Source organism: Penicillium brevicompactum (genome assembly GCF_028827555.1).
Source record: "Penicillium brevicompactum strain IBT 35665 chromosome Unknown utg000007l_segment0_segment0, whole genome shotgun sequence".
NCBI classification, from domain to species: domain Eukaryota; kingdom Fungi; phylum Ascomycota; class Eurotiomycetes; order Eurotiales; family Aspergillaceae; genus Penicillium; species Penicillium brevicompactum.
The window spans coordinates 1,432,522-1,447,705 of record NW_026623210.1 but is presented as its reverse complement, the minus strand read 5'-3'; the positions used below and the strand labels follow the sequence as shown (position 1 = coordinate 1,447,705).

Below are 15,184 nucleotides of genomic sequence, written 5' to 3'. Positions count from 1 at the left end.
CCCGTGACCTGCCAGTGACGTAACAGCAGAAATTTTTACTTGATGCCTCAGGCCATAACGTCGAAATCTGGGGGAGGGGGGAAAACTTTGGGTCGGCAGGCCTTTCCGAGCCTCACAGTCTACTCCGACCTCCCCTGCGATGCCCAGACTACTGCCAACTGTTTTGGGCAATCTGACACCTGAGTCGTATTGATGCCTTGCTACATTCTCTTCTGACTGGTGTGTCTGCGGAAGAATCCTGGTGCCGAGAGAGCCCGCGGAGTCAGAAGATCAGTGCTTTGCTAGGCGTACATAGTCTGAGCAGGTGTTCTCAATCACCTGGACGCTCAGTGTAAGGCTCTTCTCGCATAGGTTGGGCATACGACTACCGCGTACGGGGTACTTCGTAAATCATCACAAGGGATATGGCCCTTGCTGGACGAAGACTCCGAACCTTGGAAGTATTTGTGATCGCAAGGGCTAGGATAATCACAGATAAGCGAGTTGCAAATCCGACTTTCTGCAGCAAATTGTCGATCGGGCTCCCCAACATCTACAAACCGGGGGTCCAGTTCAATCGTGATCTCCCCGATCCATATCCACCCCCTGCGTACTCCGTATTCCGTGGAATATGGATATAGGTGTAGCCCTGCCCTCGATAAATGGTTGGGCTGAGATGTAACACCAAACGATGTGTGCCCTGATCGTGTGCCCAAGAACTCTGTTTGCTCTAAAGTTGACTCAAACCTAGTTGACGCAGCGGCAACCAGAGATAACGAAAAGCTAAATCAAACCGTCAGGCATTTCATATGTAGGGTATCCCGCAGCGTTATGAACGGTCGGGTAGACCAACATCGACCTTATGTATAGATATCACCGAGCAGACACTAGAGCTCTGTATATGTACGAAGCACATTGTGCATCCCAGACTGCCATCGAGTCGTCAGCTCATCGACAATCATGCATGGGGATGTGTTGTACAGGTTGTACCTGACGAATCCATTCCACGGCTGGCGCCACGGCTGCAAATAGTAAGCTCGGGCTGGGCCATACCACAGCCAACTCATCACTTCCCCTCTAGAGCAATCTATCTCAACGCTTTGGTTCAATCTCAAAAAGGTATATTCGAGGAGCGGTGAAGAGGACAAGTCACCAGTCATGCGCAGAGCTTATCACACCCATGTACGCGCAAAGAACCTTGGAATGTTCTTTGACATCCTAGGAGCCTGGTCGGGGTACATAATGTACAGCGATATGCAAGTATCGTGTACCTTGAGTCAAGGTTGCCGCTACACCCCGTTGACTGCCGCTTAGCATTGTTAAATTATCTTTATCATGGATAAGACTACGGAGCATGGAGTACTCGTCCCCCGTATGTGATATTGAAACCTCACAGAGATACCGGGGAAGTCCCGCAATCGCAGGGCATTCCCACAAATATGCACCCTGACTGCTGGGACCCGACACCCAGGAAATCCAGAGTGCGGCATGGGACATTCTGGAGTCTTCCCCCTTTCCCCCAGATATCTATTTCGAGACTACGTAGGTGGCAGTGGAGTGCGTCGCAGGTATTGAAAAATAGCACAGAGCCTGCTGCCCCTTGAATCCGGGGGAGGACAATTGTGGAGCTCTTTATTCGGACGTCGATCAACGACCTGCCTCTCGTACTTTTGTCCAGCTCAATATTGTGTGTTTGTGTACCCCTGAGCGGTGACTATGGCGATGTGCAGAGAAACGTTGGGAAAGCTAACCCCGGATCATGAATCAGATGTATCCCTACCACTGCCCTAGTATGACATCTAACCCTGGTAAGGTATCTAAACAAAGGAAGATTTGATATGCACCCTGGACTCCAGGACTGTCTCGGCCCCTGGCGGATATCAGTCCCTTTTTCTTGGGCATCAGCATTTAAGCGAAGCCCCGATGTATCAAGATGTGTGGCTCTGGAACACAGCGCTACGATGGGTTTCATCAATGAGATTCCGTGCTAGTCAGACATTGTGTGAGGTGCGTGGGGTATACTTCACACTATCGGCGGATGTAGCGGTACAGATGACGGGTCTTTAACAACGTAAGCTTACAAGAGCTGTCTCAAATTTTGGTTGATCGCCCTGATCATCCACGCAGATTGGATCGGTGAGGCTGTTTGAAGAGATTTTTCTTTCATATTGCGCGATACCGGCGGTGGAAGCTGCAATGTGTCTCCTAATGCCGGGGTGGGATGATACCTCTTCCCGGAAGATCGATTTGCAGCTCCCACACGATGCGTGCTCTATTTGAAACAAAATGAAAAAAAAGAAATATTCTTTCTCGCCACTAGTCGATCTTTGCTACTCCGTACACCGCAAGAAGGAAGTTTCCGTGAACTCCGACAGTGCGGTTGTTGGGCCCCATTTGTTCTCGAAAGGAGGATCGCCGTATCCGCTCTTGTGCCGAGGTTCTGTATTTAAGCGGGCTTTCTCCGGGAAGCGCTAGAAGGTGTAGAATCACACTGGCGGATTACATAGTTTACCCCGTTTTCCGTACGGAGCACTCCGTAGACAGGATCTCGAATCGCGATAGCCTCCGTAAATCCAAGAAGTTGTTCTAAAGCCCTGCCGCTTCTGTCTTCCACTAGTACTCTGTATACTCCGTACTCATCCGCAAATGATAATGCAAAGACGATCGATTCATCGATTCTCACCCCTGGAAATCAATTTCTCCCCACACTAACGCGTCGAGCCCCGTTTCCTCCTTTGTTATCTCCCCGACAGGCTTCCGGGTTGGGCTCCCGCTGTTCCGATGGGGAATGTTCCCCATCCCTACCTTGATGGTTGGGTTATTGAGTGCCTTAGAATGAGGCGAGACTTGGCGGGATCTTCAGTAAGCTTTGGGCCTGGCCAGGTATGCGTGTACAGGGTACTTCCTCTCTTCCCCAGGGAATGTATCCTCCACACTTTTACGGGGAAGATATTTTTTTTTCTCTTTTCTTATTTTCTAAATCAGTATTTTGTGTCTCATCTCTTTTTTTCGGTGTTTATTATTTTCTGACAGAAATATAATTCCCGGTCCTCCCAGCCAGCGTTTCGTCTCGTTTCTTCTTTTGTTCATTCACTTCACTTGTATACTTCTACTGTATCAACCATAACATACTCAACATTTCTATCGCCATTCACTAGTTGTCTTCAGTCGTTAAATACCTGGACAACACTGCTCAGACTATCTCAATCGAGCATATCATTATTTTATCACTCCCGCCAATTCCACTACATCTACCCGTGAACAACAACCGACCTAACAGTCCGCCACAAGCACATCGACTTATTCCGATCTCTCAAAACCTAATTCTTCATGTGAGTAGAATTCCCGTTAGTACTTGCCACCTCCCGTTGGTCTCCCCGATCCGATCCACCGAAACCGGGACCTCGGGCAACCCCGGAACCACAAGCTCCATCTACAGGAACAAGCATATGCCAGCTCAATACAAAGCATAAGCACTTTGCACGACATAAAGCTAACCTTGGAACTTTCCAGTGAAATCATAGCCCCTACAAAACAGACGTCAAAGCTATACCGGTTCAACCGAGGTAGTCGATCAGAACTTCCCCATACTTCCGTGCATCTATAAAACTCCAACGACCGTCCAGCTTCTCGATCTTCGAATCTACTCCACACAAACAAACACAATGGCCTCTATCTCAACCAAGACTGCAACCCCCGTTATGCCTCCCTCCTTCAGCATGTCCCAAGATATCTCCCGCGCTATCATGACCGCCTCAACTCAAAAGGCAGAGAAGAACCGCTCCACTCTCATCGATGGCATGCCTCCTGCTCCTCCACCATCACCTGTGACTTTTAAGTCTAAGGGCTCTTACGACGACATCCCCAGCTTGTGTCTAGAGTAACTTGACTTTCTTGTCTTTACTTCTCGGTTCTTGCCTCTTATCTTTGAACCTCTGTTCACTCGGTTTGGAGCTTGAGCTAATGTTCCTGACCTTTCATGCTTTCGAAATTGCGATACTTTCAGCCTGATGCGTTGGTTTATTGTTGCTGGGTTTATTTTGTCTCTGTTTTCATCTTGTCGCCTGTTGGATTTAGCGTGTGCATGGCGGCGTGGAATTCATTTAATGCTTCCTGTCAACAGGGGCAATCTCAAAAGGTCTGGAATGACGGTGTTATCTTTAATTTCTCTGGACTTGTGAAAACAATTTTACATATTGATTCAAACTGATACATCCTTCGTAAAGTTTTTAATCTACTCAGAATTTAGGAAACTGTAGGTGAGAAGGGTGTGAAAGGGTGTCATGTATTACCTGAAATGCAATAGTATACCCGATAACTACAGGATTATTGATCGATGTAGTCCAATAGCTAGGTCTAGTCTCTGTAAATCGGGTCTTCGCTGTGATGGTGACTCACTGTCGTATTTGAGACAGGTATATCAGGACTTTCCCCCAACGAACCGGTCAAGTACCCTGTACATAGCAGTATGGATTATCTGTAAACCGGGGAAGCATCTTTGGATCTGACGAACGATAGACTGTATGTGAGGACATGCCGATCACGACGTCACTCATCTCGTGGAAACATGCTGGGTTGCACAGTCTGCCCTATCCTTTTTATGGAAGTCATACATGCTCCATAAAGGGGGAACGTACAGAGCGAACATTCTCATTGGCTCGTGATAAAATTGTCTATACGTCGTGCGCAATTCTGGGATTGTATCAGGGTCAAGTTGTTGGGCTCAAAGAACAAGGACATCATCCCGGCATTGCCCAGGTGGATTTGAGCATGACGTTACCTGGTTAATCCGAAGATCAGGGTTCATCTAGCGTATCTGTGGGTCCACCTCTTGTACTACAGCCGGTACCCTCGGGTTTGAAGGTCTCAATGGTTCTTACTATTGGAGATAAGCACCTGAGCACTCGACAGGGCTCCTTATCATCCCGAGTGAGATGTCGCATGCTCTGATTTGGCTCCAAGCTCAATCCCGTAGACACGAACAGAACATTTAGGCATGAATCGACCGCGCCTCAACTTGATTATGTACAATATGAGCTTTTCGAAGCGTTCCATATTGATAAAAGTTATGTAAGATGTTTCACAGCAGAATGTAGTCAAAGGGCTGGGAGTATCTTATTCCGCTAAAAGTCAAGTCATAAAGAACCCTGGTGACTGCCCATTCAAAAAGTAAAGTTGTCGCTCCCAGAGTCGTATTCATATTCAGATCCTGTCTGGAACCCAGATATCATCATCTCAAGGGCCATCTGGGCCTCCACATCTCCTCTCGATGCGCGTTCGTTGAGCCGGCGGATCTCAGCAAGCTGCGTCTCCGTCCGCACCCAGCCTTGTAGATTGCTGACATTGTCCATATTCAAAGGTCGTCGGCCACTCACGACTGTGCGGACAGTATCGGGTTCGCCTCGAGATTCTTTCAGATCTTGCAGTCGGCTGAGGAATTGCGCCTGATGTGAAGGCGCGATTGGGCGTCGGGGCACGCTTCCTTGTGTCGGTTCCTGAGAGGTTGCGCCGGATTCAAGGCTTGTGGTCGGGGTTCCTGCTTCGGTATGTTGAGGTACTGTCGAGCCAAAGCTTGAGGTGATGTGCGCCTTGCGGCCGAGGATCTTCACGCTATTGGCGGCTACGAGCTCGAAGGAAGGACCACGGTGTAAGGGTTCAGGTAGGTTGGCGGGATCGTCTGCAGTATTTGGACTTGAAAAGACTAGCTCGGTGCCGATCTGATCTGCCCAGGAGCAGGAAAACATATGGTTTTGGTATGAGACGATTGGGTTGCACGTGTGGAGACCGAGGACTTGGATTCGCTCGTTTGAGAAGCTGCCTCTCTCGGTGGTTTCCATTGGATTGGAAGCTTCGCTCGGATGTCTGCTATGGTGGGTGTCTAGAGGGGCCTGGGTATCATTTGCTGCATGGTCCTTGCGACGGCGCGGCGGGCGCACTGCACCATGGTGGGAGGTCAGGTCAAGATTGAGGTAGAATGTCTAATCATTGACGTCAGTCAGTAGGTGAGGATAGTGATGTGAACAAAGGTAGCATACCTCGGTTTCTGATCCATATTCATATTCGTATTCTTCATCTTGGTCTGAAGTCGCCATCTTCAATAGATACAAGAGTCGTGCAGCAGAGCTCCTTGCGATGAAAAAAGATAAGATAACGTAAAGTGGCAGATGGTCAGGCGGTGAGGGGGATCTTTTCCCCTCTTGAGGGATCCACCCGCCTGTCTGATGTGATTCGAGTACGGAGTATCAAATCAACAAATAATCTAGTTTTAGTGGCAATATCGGGTTAATTATGCCGTTGATCTTACTTCTCACAATTGGTCCCTGATTCTTCAAAACCACTGTAATACTCCGCTTAATTTTCTTGGTCGCCTTGGTCTGCATGGGAGCTTTTATCCCGGAACCAGTAGAGTTTGTTCATAACCGCCCTTCAGCCTTACAGATAGTCCACCTTCACTCTTCACCGCAACAACCATGGGGCCTTTTCTTCGTAAGTTGTTTCCCGGCTCTGGACGGATAAGCCTACTGCAGTGGCTCGGGGCGTGTGGCGATCGCAGCCGCCTTGGCCATTTCTCAGCATTTCCGCACGCTCCCGGCTGGTGTCTCTGACTAGTTCGAGATCCATATCTGCCGTTTTTCCCTGTCTTTTTTCACTTCTTTCTTTCGGTGGATACCTACTAGACACGGAAGCCCGGCATTGCTAACAATGATCTCGGTGTTTATATAGGTGACCCCGCGGTTCTGTTGTGTGCCTTTCTTATCCCACTCGTTATCTCTCGTCCCACTATAGACCCTGGAGACTGCCCAACGCCTGCAGCCCTACTCGACACCCACTGCATTGATCAGGCATCTACATCTACACCAACTCCAATTCCTGAACTGAAAGTCTATGAGCCTCCACATTCATCCGGTCTTGCAGTTTATACCCATTCGCTCCAGCAGATGACCCGCAAGGCCAAGGCAACCATTGCCGTGCTCTCGACCCTGATCGCCTATGTATCCATCAACAGCATCATCCACATAGTCAGACCGAACGCATTTGTCTGGTACGTGGAGGATCGGGAGGAGCGGTCTTGGATTGCGAGCTCGCGCTCGTGGTTCGACCGCAAATCCTGCCGATGGCTTAGTGTCTGCGGTGCGGCACATCTACATATTGCGCAGGGTCAATTTGGACAAAGAGATCCGGCACAGTGGGCGAACGCACAAACTGCGGAGCCAGAGGAGCCCTGGCGGTCTTTTTGGCTTAGCGGGGCTAGCGACGCCGAGTGGAATGCCGAAGAGCGGGCTCGGCGGCAGATCCCCGACTATGTGCTGAAGTATGCCCCACTTGTCCATCTTTATTCTGGCGAACAATTTTGGCCCGGGGATATCGCTGAGCATCTATACCACACCACCCCTACACTCAATTACACTCCTATCCAGGCTGAATGGGACCATCCAACGCTGGGCGACTTGGATCGTCTGAACGAATGGGAAAGGGGTAGGCACGTCTTTTTGACTAGCAATGACGATGTCCAGACGCGTCCGCCGTGGCTGGAGGGCGAAGGAAATATTCCGCAAGGCGGCGCCGAAGATACTGAATCGTGGGCGGACTGGGATGGCCGCGTGGATGGCGATATCCCTGGCGACACTGAAGAAAATCGTGCAAAGTGGTACGACTTCCGGCAGGTACCACAGGAAGTCACACCTGCCCAAAGTTCGAGTCCCGATGAGCATGCGCAAGCTCAGGACATACTCAAAGAAGAGCTGCGCAAGCGGTATGGTGGGAAAAAGATCCGCGATGACAACGGCCAAGGAGGTCGAAGCGATGCGCCGGCGATCCTGGTAGTGATGGACAAAGGCAACGGGATCATAGATGCGTACTGGTTTTACTTCTACAGCTTCAATCTTGGCAACACTGTCGTCAATGTCCGATTCGGAAATCATGTTGGCGACTGGGAGCACTGCTTGATGCGTTTCCACAATGGCAGCCCCAAGGCGCTGTTTTTCAGCGCGCACCAGGGTGGAGAGGCTTACAGTTATGAGGCGGTTGAGAAGATTGGACAGCGAGTAAGTCTCCAATCGACCCAATATGATCGCCAAATTGACAAATCCAGCCTGTCATATACTCTGCCGAGGGCAGCCACGCCATGTATGCCACAACCGGAATACATGAGTACATTCTCCCCTGGGGACTGCTGCACGATGTCACAGATCGTGGGCCATTGTGGGATCCCCTTCTCAACTCTCAAACATACACCTATGACTTTGAGAGTCAAGATCTGCGAGCGTCAACGTTCACTCCATCCGCCCCGACTGAATGGTTCCATTTCAGAGGCAAATGGGGCGACAAGTTCTACCCCTTAGGCGATGAGCGGCAGTACCGGTTCGCCGGGCAGTATCACTACGTCAACGGACCTCTTGGCCCGAAGTTCAAACACCTCAATCGCCACAAGGTTTGCCAGGGCCCTGACCGTGCTCCCTGTGTGATCAAAAACTACATCGAACAAGGAAAGCGACCTCAACGATGGGCAACCAGCGGCCCTGGAGAATAGTGCGCTCCGACAACCTTCCCACATTGACCGAAACATACCCCTTGGATTTTTGCTGACATCTTGAATTTCCCTATGACTTCTTTCTATTTACCCCATATACCCCTGTGACTGAATACTTTTGATCCAAATGGCCAACAGTATAGACCCGTCCTTACGAATGATACCACGAACTTGATTGATTTGATTGATACGACTCACATGTTACTTATTTTGCTTTATACCTCCCCCTCACCACTGGAGCCTGGCGCTGACGGGCTACTCTTCTCATTTTGGGTTTTCTCTTTGGTGTCCTGCGTGTTTGTCTTGCTAGAAACCCTTCACCACCATGGGGGAACAAATATTGGCCTTACAGGGATATATGATACCTCTTAGACTATTATGTTGCTTTTTTTCATTCTTCGGAATGGTAGAGTGGGTAATTCTGCGCTTAGGTATAGATTCAACATGATATCTGCTACCAAGGCCTCTGTCCTTCCGACTTTCAATCCTAGCTTGATCGCGAGGAATTGGCTATCTGCAGGGCTGGAGAAGGCCGTGGGATAAAAGAATTTATCCATGAATTGAAAACAAGCGAGGGTTTGAATAATGACAATAATTGAATATTTTGTGTTATGTATATCATAGCCTAACCACGGATCTCCCACATGCGAATGTTGCCTTGTTCATTACCAACAGCCAACTGCTCTGAGTTGGGTGAGATAGCAACTGAGGAAATGCGACCCAGCGGTGTGTTGGAGGTAGGCCAGTTGCGGAATACTGTACAAGTAGGAAGATGGACTGAAAGAATCGTTAGTAAAGATCAAGTCAAGAAAAAAAGCAGTACATACCAAGACGCAAAGCATCACGCTTCCAGCGACTCGCCATAACCATCATCTGCCCATCAGGCGCAAACACCAGGTGGCTGATAGGCGTAGTGAGCTGATCCAAGACACGCACAGGTGTAGGGCTGCGCGGGATACCAGCCTGAACCGATGATTCCTTATCAGCAGCAGAAGCATTGGCGTACGCAGCAGCCCACTCGCGGCGGTCGTAGACGTTGACAATACCACTAGAAGATCCAATAGCAATCCAGCGATCACCACCGAGCTGAGTGCGGCCGGACCGTCCACCCAGGCTGAGGACTGTAGTGCCGACGGCACCGGCATCGACCCAGCGAGCGACAACGCGTCCAAGACGCCCGTCCCACTCGGAGACTTCTCCGTTCTTAGAGGCAACGGTCATTCCCTCGCCGTCGGACCACCAGGCGAAATCGGCGACACCGCCACGTCCGTCAACTCGCACTTGCGAAATCCACTGTGCGGTGTTGGAGTCTAGGACGTTGATAAGACCACCGCCCTTGCGGGATGTGCCGACGAGACCGACGAAGCGGCCGCATGGAGAAAGCTTGAAGCGTTCCATGGACTTTTGCTCTTCCTTTCTGTCAGCGGAGCCGTTGACCTTGTCGATTTTTCCGGTGTCCAGGTCCCAGATGTGGAAGTAGCGCCTACGGCCGGAGGCGAAGATCTTGTTCCCTGTTGGCGGCGCAAATGCAGAAGTGTGGATAGGAGTGCGCTTGATGTGCAGGGAAGTGAGAAGAGGGTTAGGAGCAGGCGCTGAGGGAGAGATGTGGTGCATGAAGAGAGTGGATGCAGGACCAGAGGAGAGCAGGAGGGGGTAGTGCGGGTGGAAGTTGAGAGAGTCGACGGAGGAAGGTTGGGATTTGCCGACATCCTTGAGTCTCTGAATGTCGACGACTTCCTGGCGCAGCTTGCGCTTTCCGGAGCGCGAGTTGTCTTCTATGCGAGTGAGGTCGGAGGCGTTTTGGAGAAGTTTGGCCAGAGGCTGCATGGACAGCTGCTCATTCTCGTCATCTGAGTCGATTTCTTGCTCGGAGTCGGAGTCGGTCTTGCGGCGCTTCTGCTCTGGGGTCGCCCATTCGGGTGTGGGGTGTAGGCGGGTGAACTGTCTGCGCAGTCGTCGGATATATTCCTTTCCACTGACCACGTCTTCGGCTTCGGTATCGCGCAATTTGCGCAATTTGGCCTGGCTTTGTAGTGAAACGGCAAGGCGGTCGTCGTCGCTGTCGTACCAGACTGCGGCCTCTCCATCTTGTTCGTCATCCTCGGCATCGGATGGGGTTTCCGGCGAGGGAACGAGGTCGGTAGTGGGAGGAGCACCAGAGTCAAGGAAGAAGAGCTATGAGACGATTGTGTTAGATTGAAGACGGGTATACAGATCAAAGATCACATACATCTGAGTCGGCCATATCGGCCAGATTTTGAGACTCGGCTTCGGATTCTTCCGCGGCATCGCTTTCATCACTGTTCAGAGTAAGAGCCATTCCAGCTTCGCGGTCTTGTTGGGCTTTCAATGCGCCCATGAAGCCTTCGTCGTCGCCGAAGAGCATGCGCTCGAGTTTCCTCTCCGCTTCATCCTTTTCGGGCTCATCCTCCTCATCTGAACTGGTTTCGTCGCCCATCTCGACATCGGAGTCTTCTGGGCGAGAATTGGCGATGTTCTCGAACGCAGACGGTGCGGCCGTCCGCTTGGACTTTTCTTTCAGGCCTGCTTTGGGCATGGCGAACAGTGTGTACAGAACTCGAAGATCTGTAGAAGATAACGTTCAGATCCGACTGCCGTACAAAAATTGGCAAGCAATAATCTAATTGTAGCCGCAATTCCCAAGGCGGAGCTAGAATATTTTTCTTCTTTGATTTTTCCAGGGCTGGCAGAAATGGGCGGTGTGTCCGGCGGTGAACACTTGATCTGTATCACGTCGGAACTGAGCTTCACAGTCAACTTCCTGACCATAGCAGTCAATGGAAAACAGCTGGAGCATTTCATGGATGAAAGTGTTATTATCTCACAAAGAGAGAAAATTGGTCTCTACAATTTTGAAATTCGGGGACAGAGCTCTTTTTAACTATTTTAACCTTCCAAGGTTGGAACTATATCCTGGTAACGAACGAGATAACCATCCCACTACTGGTAATACATCAGCAACTTTCTTTTGAATGATTTTGTGAATCAATACTCGAAGTCTGTCATCAACCGTGAATTAATCCCAAAAATTCTGTGCCCAGGTAATGCCCAGGTCCAGCACTCAGTCACTGGCAGTTGCCTAGGTATTGTTGAACCACCAGGTCTAAAAACTTCTTGATGCGGCCCAGGGCATTCTTGCGGTTGCTCCATTATACTTGATGTCAAATACTATAAGGAGAGAGAAAAAATTAAGAAGCATGAGCGATAATCGTATACACGTTCAGAGTCATAAGAAATATCCAAATAAAGTGATAATAAACAATCAAGCCCCAGGTCTCATTTCAGTAGCGTGTTCAGAGGTGAGTTGACTGTGGCTTGGTATCGTGCTCACTGGGGCTACTACTTGAGCTATGAGGTTCATATGGAGGGACTGGTGAGTGGTCCTCGGGAAGTAGATGCTCCGACTCGCGAAGAGCGCTGGCGGTCTTTGGATGGGTGGTGGTGAGCTGAGGCTTTCCAGGTCCTTCGTCATCTGAATCAGTTGAGTAAGACTCATCCAGACCATCAAGGAGAGCCTCTCGGCGATGAGCATCGTCTCCTGCGGCAGAGTCGTCACCCGCATCTTCTGCGGCGTACTGGGAGATCGGTTTCTTGATAAAGATGTCGATGATATAGTATTGGATCGCGTTCATGATGACAGGGAACAGAAGCATCACGAAGAAGATCTGAACAGCGGTGTTCCCTTCAGTCCACTGCAAGGCCCAATCACCGATTTTGACGATGAAGGGTAAGAGCTGAATAAGGAAAAAGACGCAGATCTTCATGCCGAGTAGTCCCATAAAGTAAATGATGGCCTGCTTGAGCCACCACGTCGCGCGTGGGGGTTGGCCATAGTTTCCTGACTCGATCGACTCGGGAGGGTTTGCGAGAATTGTGTATGAAGCTAGGAAGTTGAGGACGCGGAGAATGAGGATCAAAATAGGGATACCGAGGGTAGTCTGTGGAAATGGTTAGCGAGCGGTTCTCCGATAGTTACATATTGACCATAACTCACGTCGATACCCAAGTTGAGTAGATAGAAAGAGCATGGGTTCGGCTTGTATGAATTCCGAATTTCCAGTTGGCCCGCCGAAAACATCGACAACAGCAGGTTAAGCATGTGGAGCATGACCGAACCAAAGACTTGTTTCGATACATCGAATGCCCACACCTTCACTGGGCGCTGTGGTCGCTCCCTCCACCTTTTGAAAACGAGTGATAGTAACGCGAGCCCACCAAGGGCAACTTGCACAAATACGGAGAAGGGACCGAGCAGCTTGCATTCTCCCCCTTCATCCCCATTTGGATCCTGCGCCGAGGGTTCAGAAGTGGAGCCATGGTAGTACAACGAATGTGAGCCCGAGGGCGTTGGGAGCGCGGTGCCGGAATATGAGTTGAGACTGCTAGCGACGAGTGTGCTTGTCGCTATTGAAGCCAACGACGCGGCGACGTCGTCCATCATCTTCCAGGCAGAAGCAGTGATAGGTGAAGGCTATACAAGAATGATGCGACGACTGATGGTTGAATGAGATGAGGTCGAAGGTGGGTAAAGCTTATCCAAGGCGGAGGCGGCTGGAACGTCATACGCGTGACATGGGGGGATAGTCAGGTGTACCTTGCGGCTGGTGGATGTAAACAGGACCAAAATGACCCGGAGATGAATGATTTAAGTTATTTCCCAACAGACCATATGGGTTTCTTAAGGACAAAATTGAATTTTCGGCACGGAGAAGGGTATCTTTCAAGTGCTGCGCCTGGGGCGGTGTCAGGGTCCCCCCGCAGCGGGATCGACAAGGCTGATATTTCCCTTCGCTATTTTAAGGGTCCGTGTCTTGGCACAATGTCTTGCGCTATCAACAACTACAGTGTTGTTGCACTCGTTGAGCATCAATCGCAAAGGTCTTGCGCTGGCCGCGGCGGATTGACTAGGCCCCGTCGATTCTTCAAGGTCTCTCGTTGCCTGCATGAAGGTGGGTACTGCCCCAGCGAAGCACTAACCTTGTTCACTAGGCCCGGATTTGCAGATCCAGATCTCTAAGTGAACCCCAAGGTGCCAGCACTCATGAGAAGGAAGCCGGTCAAGCTCTCATCATGATCTGGCCATACCACAAGAAGATTGGGTGGAGCAAAGTGGAGGGTCAGATTGACAGAAGTAATAGTAGTAATGGTTAAATAGAATAGACAGGAAAAAAAATCTCGCGGAACGTGTCGCACGATCATTTCTGGGTCAATTTCTGACGGCCAGAGCCAGCCTCGCCCACTACCAAACCCTCCGAAATAAGAAAGAAACCCAAGGGAATAAAAAAACGCCGGAAACCCCTCAACCAAGCCGTGATTGAATAGTAGAGCTGTCGCAACACCGTGCGCAGCCTTATGCTAGCAGGGGGCATCATGAGAAGGAGGAAGTCGTCACATCATTCTATCCCGTGTTGCTGTTTGAGCCGTTCTAAATTCTCTTGCCTCTCGGAGAGGTCCTCTTTCGTACGGACCATCTTCTCTGGCTGATGATACAAGACTATGCCGCAGGTCAGTCATTTATGTTCGGCGCCCAATAGTCCCACGCTCCATGTGTAAACGTACCAACCAAGTATCTGTTCTGGAAGTTGAATCCATTGAGCTTATCGCATGCCTGTTTGGCGTCGTGGACGTCTTCGTAGACAACAAAAGCGGTTCCTTTGGAGTTGTTCGCGATTCCCTGGCGGATTTGACTGTGATCCAAAGCGTATTAGATAGAGTTCCGAACTGAGCTATGAAGAGCACTTACCGGATGGGGCCAAATTTGCCAAACAGGTCGAAGAGTTGTTCCGCTGTTACGTTGTAGCTGCGAGATAATGTCAGTAACACGTCCACAGTTGTCGAATAAGAGTATGCAAGTCCGAAGCCCCGGGATATCGAGCCAGGGAAAAGCGGCCGGTGATGAGGTACGTACTTGAGGTTCTTGACGAAGAGAATCCTGCAAAACGAAGAGTAAGTTAGCAATCAGTACATTTGAGGCGACAGACTGCCAGTAGACCCGATTCTCATGCAGTTGATGGCAAGATGCTCGACTGCGGACAACCGGGGAGAGGGGCATGGAAAAAGTGTTTGCACGTACCGATTGGCTTCGGGGGCGAGCTTTCGGCTCATTCTCAGAGGGTGAGAGAGTCGAGGAGATGTTGAATGGAGGTGTTGACTAAAAGATACGCAAGGTATCGATTGCAGGTTGAAATAACGAAGAAGCAGAAGTCGGAGAGCAAGGCGCAAGAACAACCACGAGGTTTCTTGGCAGCACGCTTACTTCGTCTGGGCTTAGCTGTATTTTACTTCTGACCTGTAAGTAACAGATTTGGTATTATGAAGTGCAGGTTTTGGGTGTGAGACCCAGCACGTGACACTATCGGACTGTATCGCTGTGACAAAACACCGAGAGCGTCGCATCTTCAGTCTACAGAAAATTGAGCAGAGAAGGGGGACAACCCAAATAGATTCAATCGCATTCAGAGATGAGCATAATAGAGCTCTGTAGAGGATTACTGGAGCTTTTTTGATGAATTATACCGAAGAGTAGTTTATTTATGTAGGCCGGTGTGTCGTGTACATACAACCTTCGAGGTTGCTTTGCTACTCGACTCCCGCTTCCTCCTTCACCCAACACTCCGCACTCATCTTCCTCTACCGGTGCTTCATCCATTCGCA

General features: G+C 50.1%; 7 protein-coding genes across 7 annotated transcripts; 3 read left to right on the top strand and 4 right to left on the bottom strand.

The window, feature by feature from the left end:
* Positions 1-3,644: 3,644 nt before the first annotated feature.
* Positions 3,645-3,863, top strand: N7506_011302 (uncharacterized protein; the record flags this gene model as incomplete). Its single annotated transcript, XM_056960595.1, has 1 exon — positions 3,645-3,863. One exon carries the CDS (start codon positions 3,645-3,647, stop codon positions 3,861-3,863), a length of 219 nt encoding a protein of 72 aa, XP_056806750.1.
* Positions 3,864-5,141: 1,278 nt separating this feature from the next.
* N7506_011301 (TFIIIC subunit 6 family protein) lies at positions 5,142-6,071 on the bottom strand (the record flags this gene model as incomplete). The annotated part of the gene is made up of 2 exons (XM_056960594.1): positions 5,142-5,957; positions 6,015-6,071. 2 exons carry the CDS (start codon positions 6,069-6,071, stop codon positions 5,142-5,144), a joined length of 873 nt encoding a protein of 290 aa, XP_056806749.1.
* A 378-nt stretch (positions 6,072-6,449) lies between these two features.
* On the top strand, positions 6,450-8,509 carry N7506_011300 (uncharacterized protein; the record flags this gene model as incomplete). The annotated part of the gene is made up of 3 exons (XM_056960593.1): positions 6,450-6,465; positions 6,703-8,024; positions 8,072-8,509. The coding sequence occupies 3 exons, from the start codon at positions 6,450-6,452 to the stop codon at positions 8,507-8,509; spliced, it is 1,776 nt and encodes a 591-aa protein (XP_056806748.1).
* A 625-nt stretch (positions 8,510-9,134) lies between these two features.
* On the bottom strand, positions 9,135-11,066 carry N7506_011299 (WD40 repeat domain-containing protein; the record flags this gene model as incomplete). The annotated part of the gene is made up of 3 exons (XM_056960592.1): positions 9,135-9,286; positions 9,337-10,684; positions 10,740-11,066. 3 exons carry the CDS (start codon positions 11,064-11,066, stop codon positions 9,135-9,137), a joined length of 1,827 nt encoding a protein of 608 aa, XP_056806747.1.
* Positions 11,067-11,823: 757 nt separating this feature from the next.
* N7506_011298 (STIMATE family protein) lies at positions 11,824-12,971 on the bottom strand (the record flags this gene model as incomplete). The annotated part of the gene is made up of 2 exons (XM_056960591.1): positions 11,824-12,468; positions 12,525-12,971. The coding sequence occupies 2 exons, from the start codon at positions 12,969-12,971 to the stop codon at positions 11,824-11,826; spliced, it is 1,092 nt and encodes a 363-aa protein (XP_056806746.1).
* Positions 12,972-13,349: 378 nt separating this feature from the next.
* Positions 13,350-13,681, top strand: N7506_011297 (uncharacterized protein; the record flags this gene model as incomplete). Its single annotated transcript, XM_056960590.1, has 2 exons — positions 13,350-13,479; positions 13,560-13,681. 2 exons carry the CDS (start codon positions 13,350-13,352, stop codon positions 13,679-13,681), a joined length of 252 nt encoding a protein of 83 aa, XP_056806745.1.
* A 242-nt stretch (positions 13,682-13,923) lies between these two features.
* Positions 13,924-14,635, bottom strand: N7506_011296 (putative pre-mRNA branch site protein p14; the record flags this gene model as incomplete). The annotated part of the gene is made up of 5 exons (XM_056960589.1): positions 13,924-14,024; positions 14,090-14,217; positions 14,274-14,330; positions 14,439-14,462; positions 14,604-14,635. The coding sequence occupies 5 exons, from the start codon at positions 14,633-14,635 to the stop codon at positions 13,924-13,926; spliced, it is 342 nt and encodes a 113-aa protein (XP_056806744.1).
* Between the last annotated feature and the right edge of the window lie 549 nt (positions 14,636-15,184).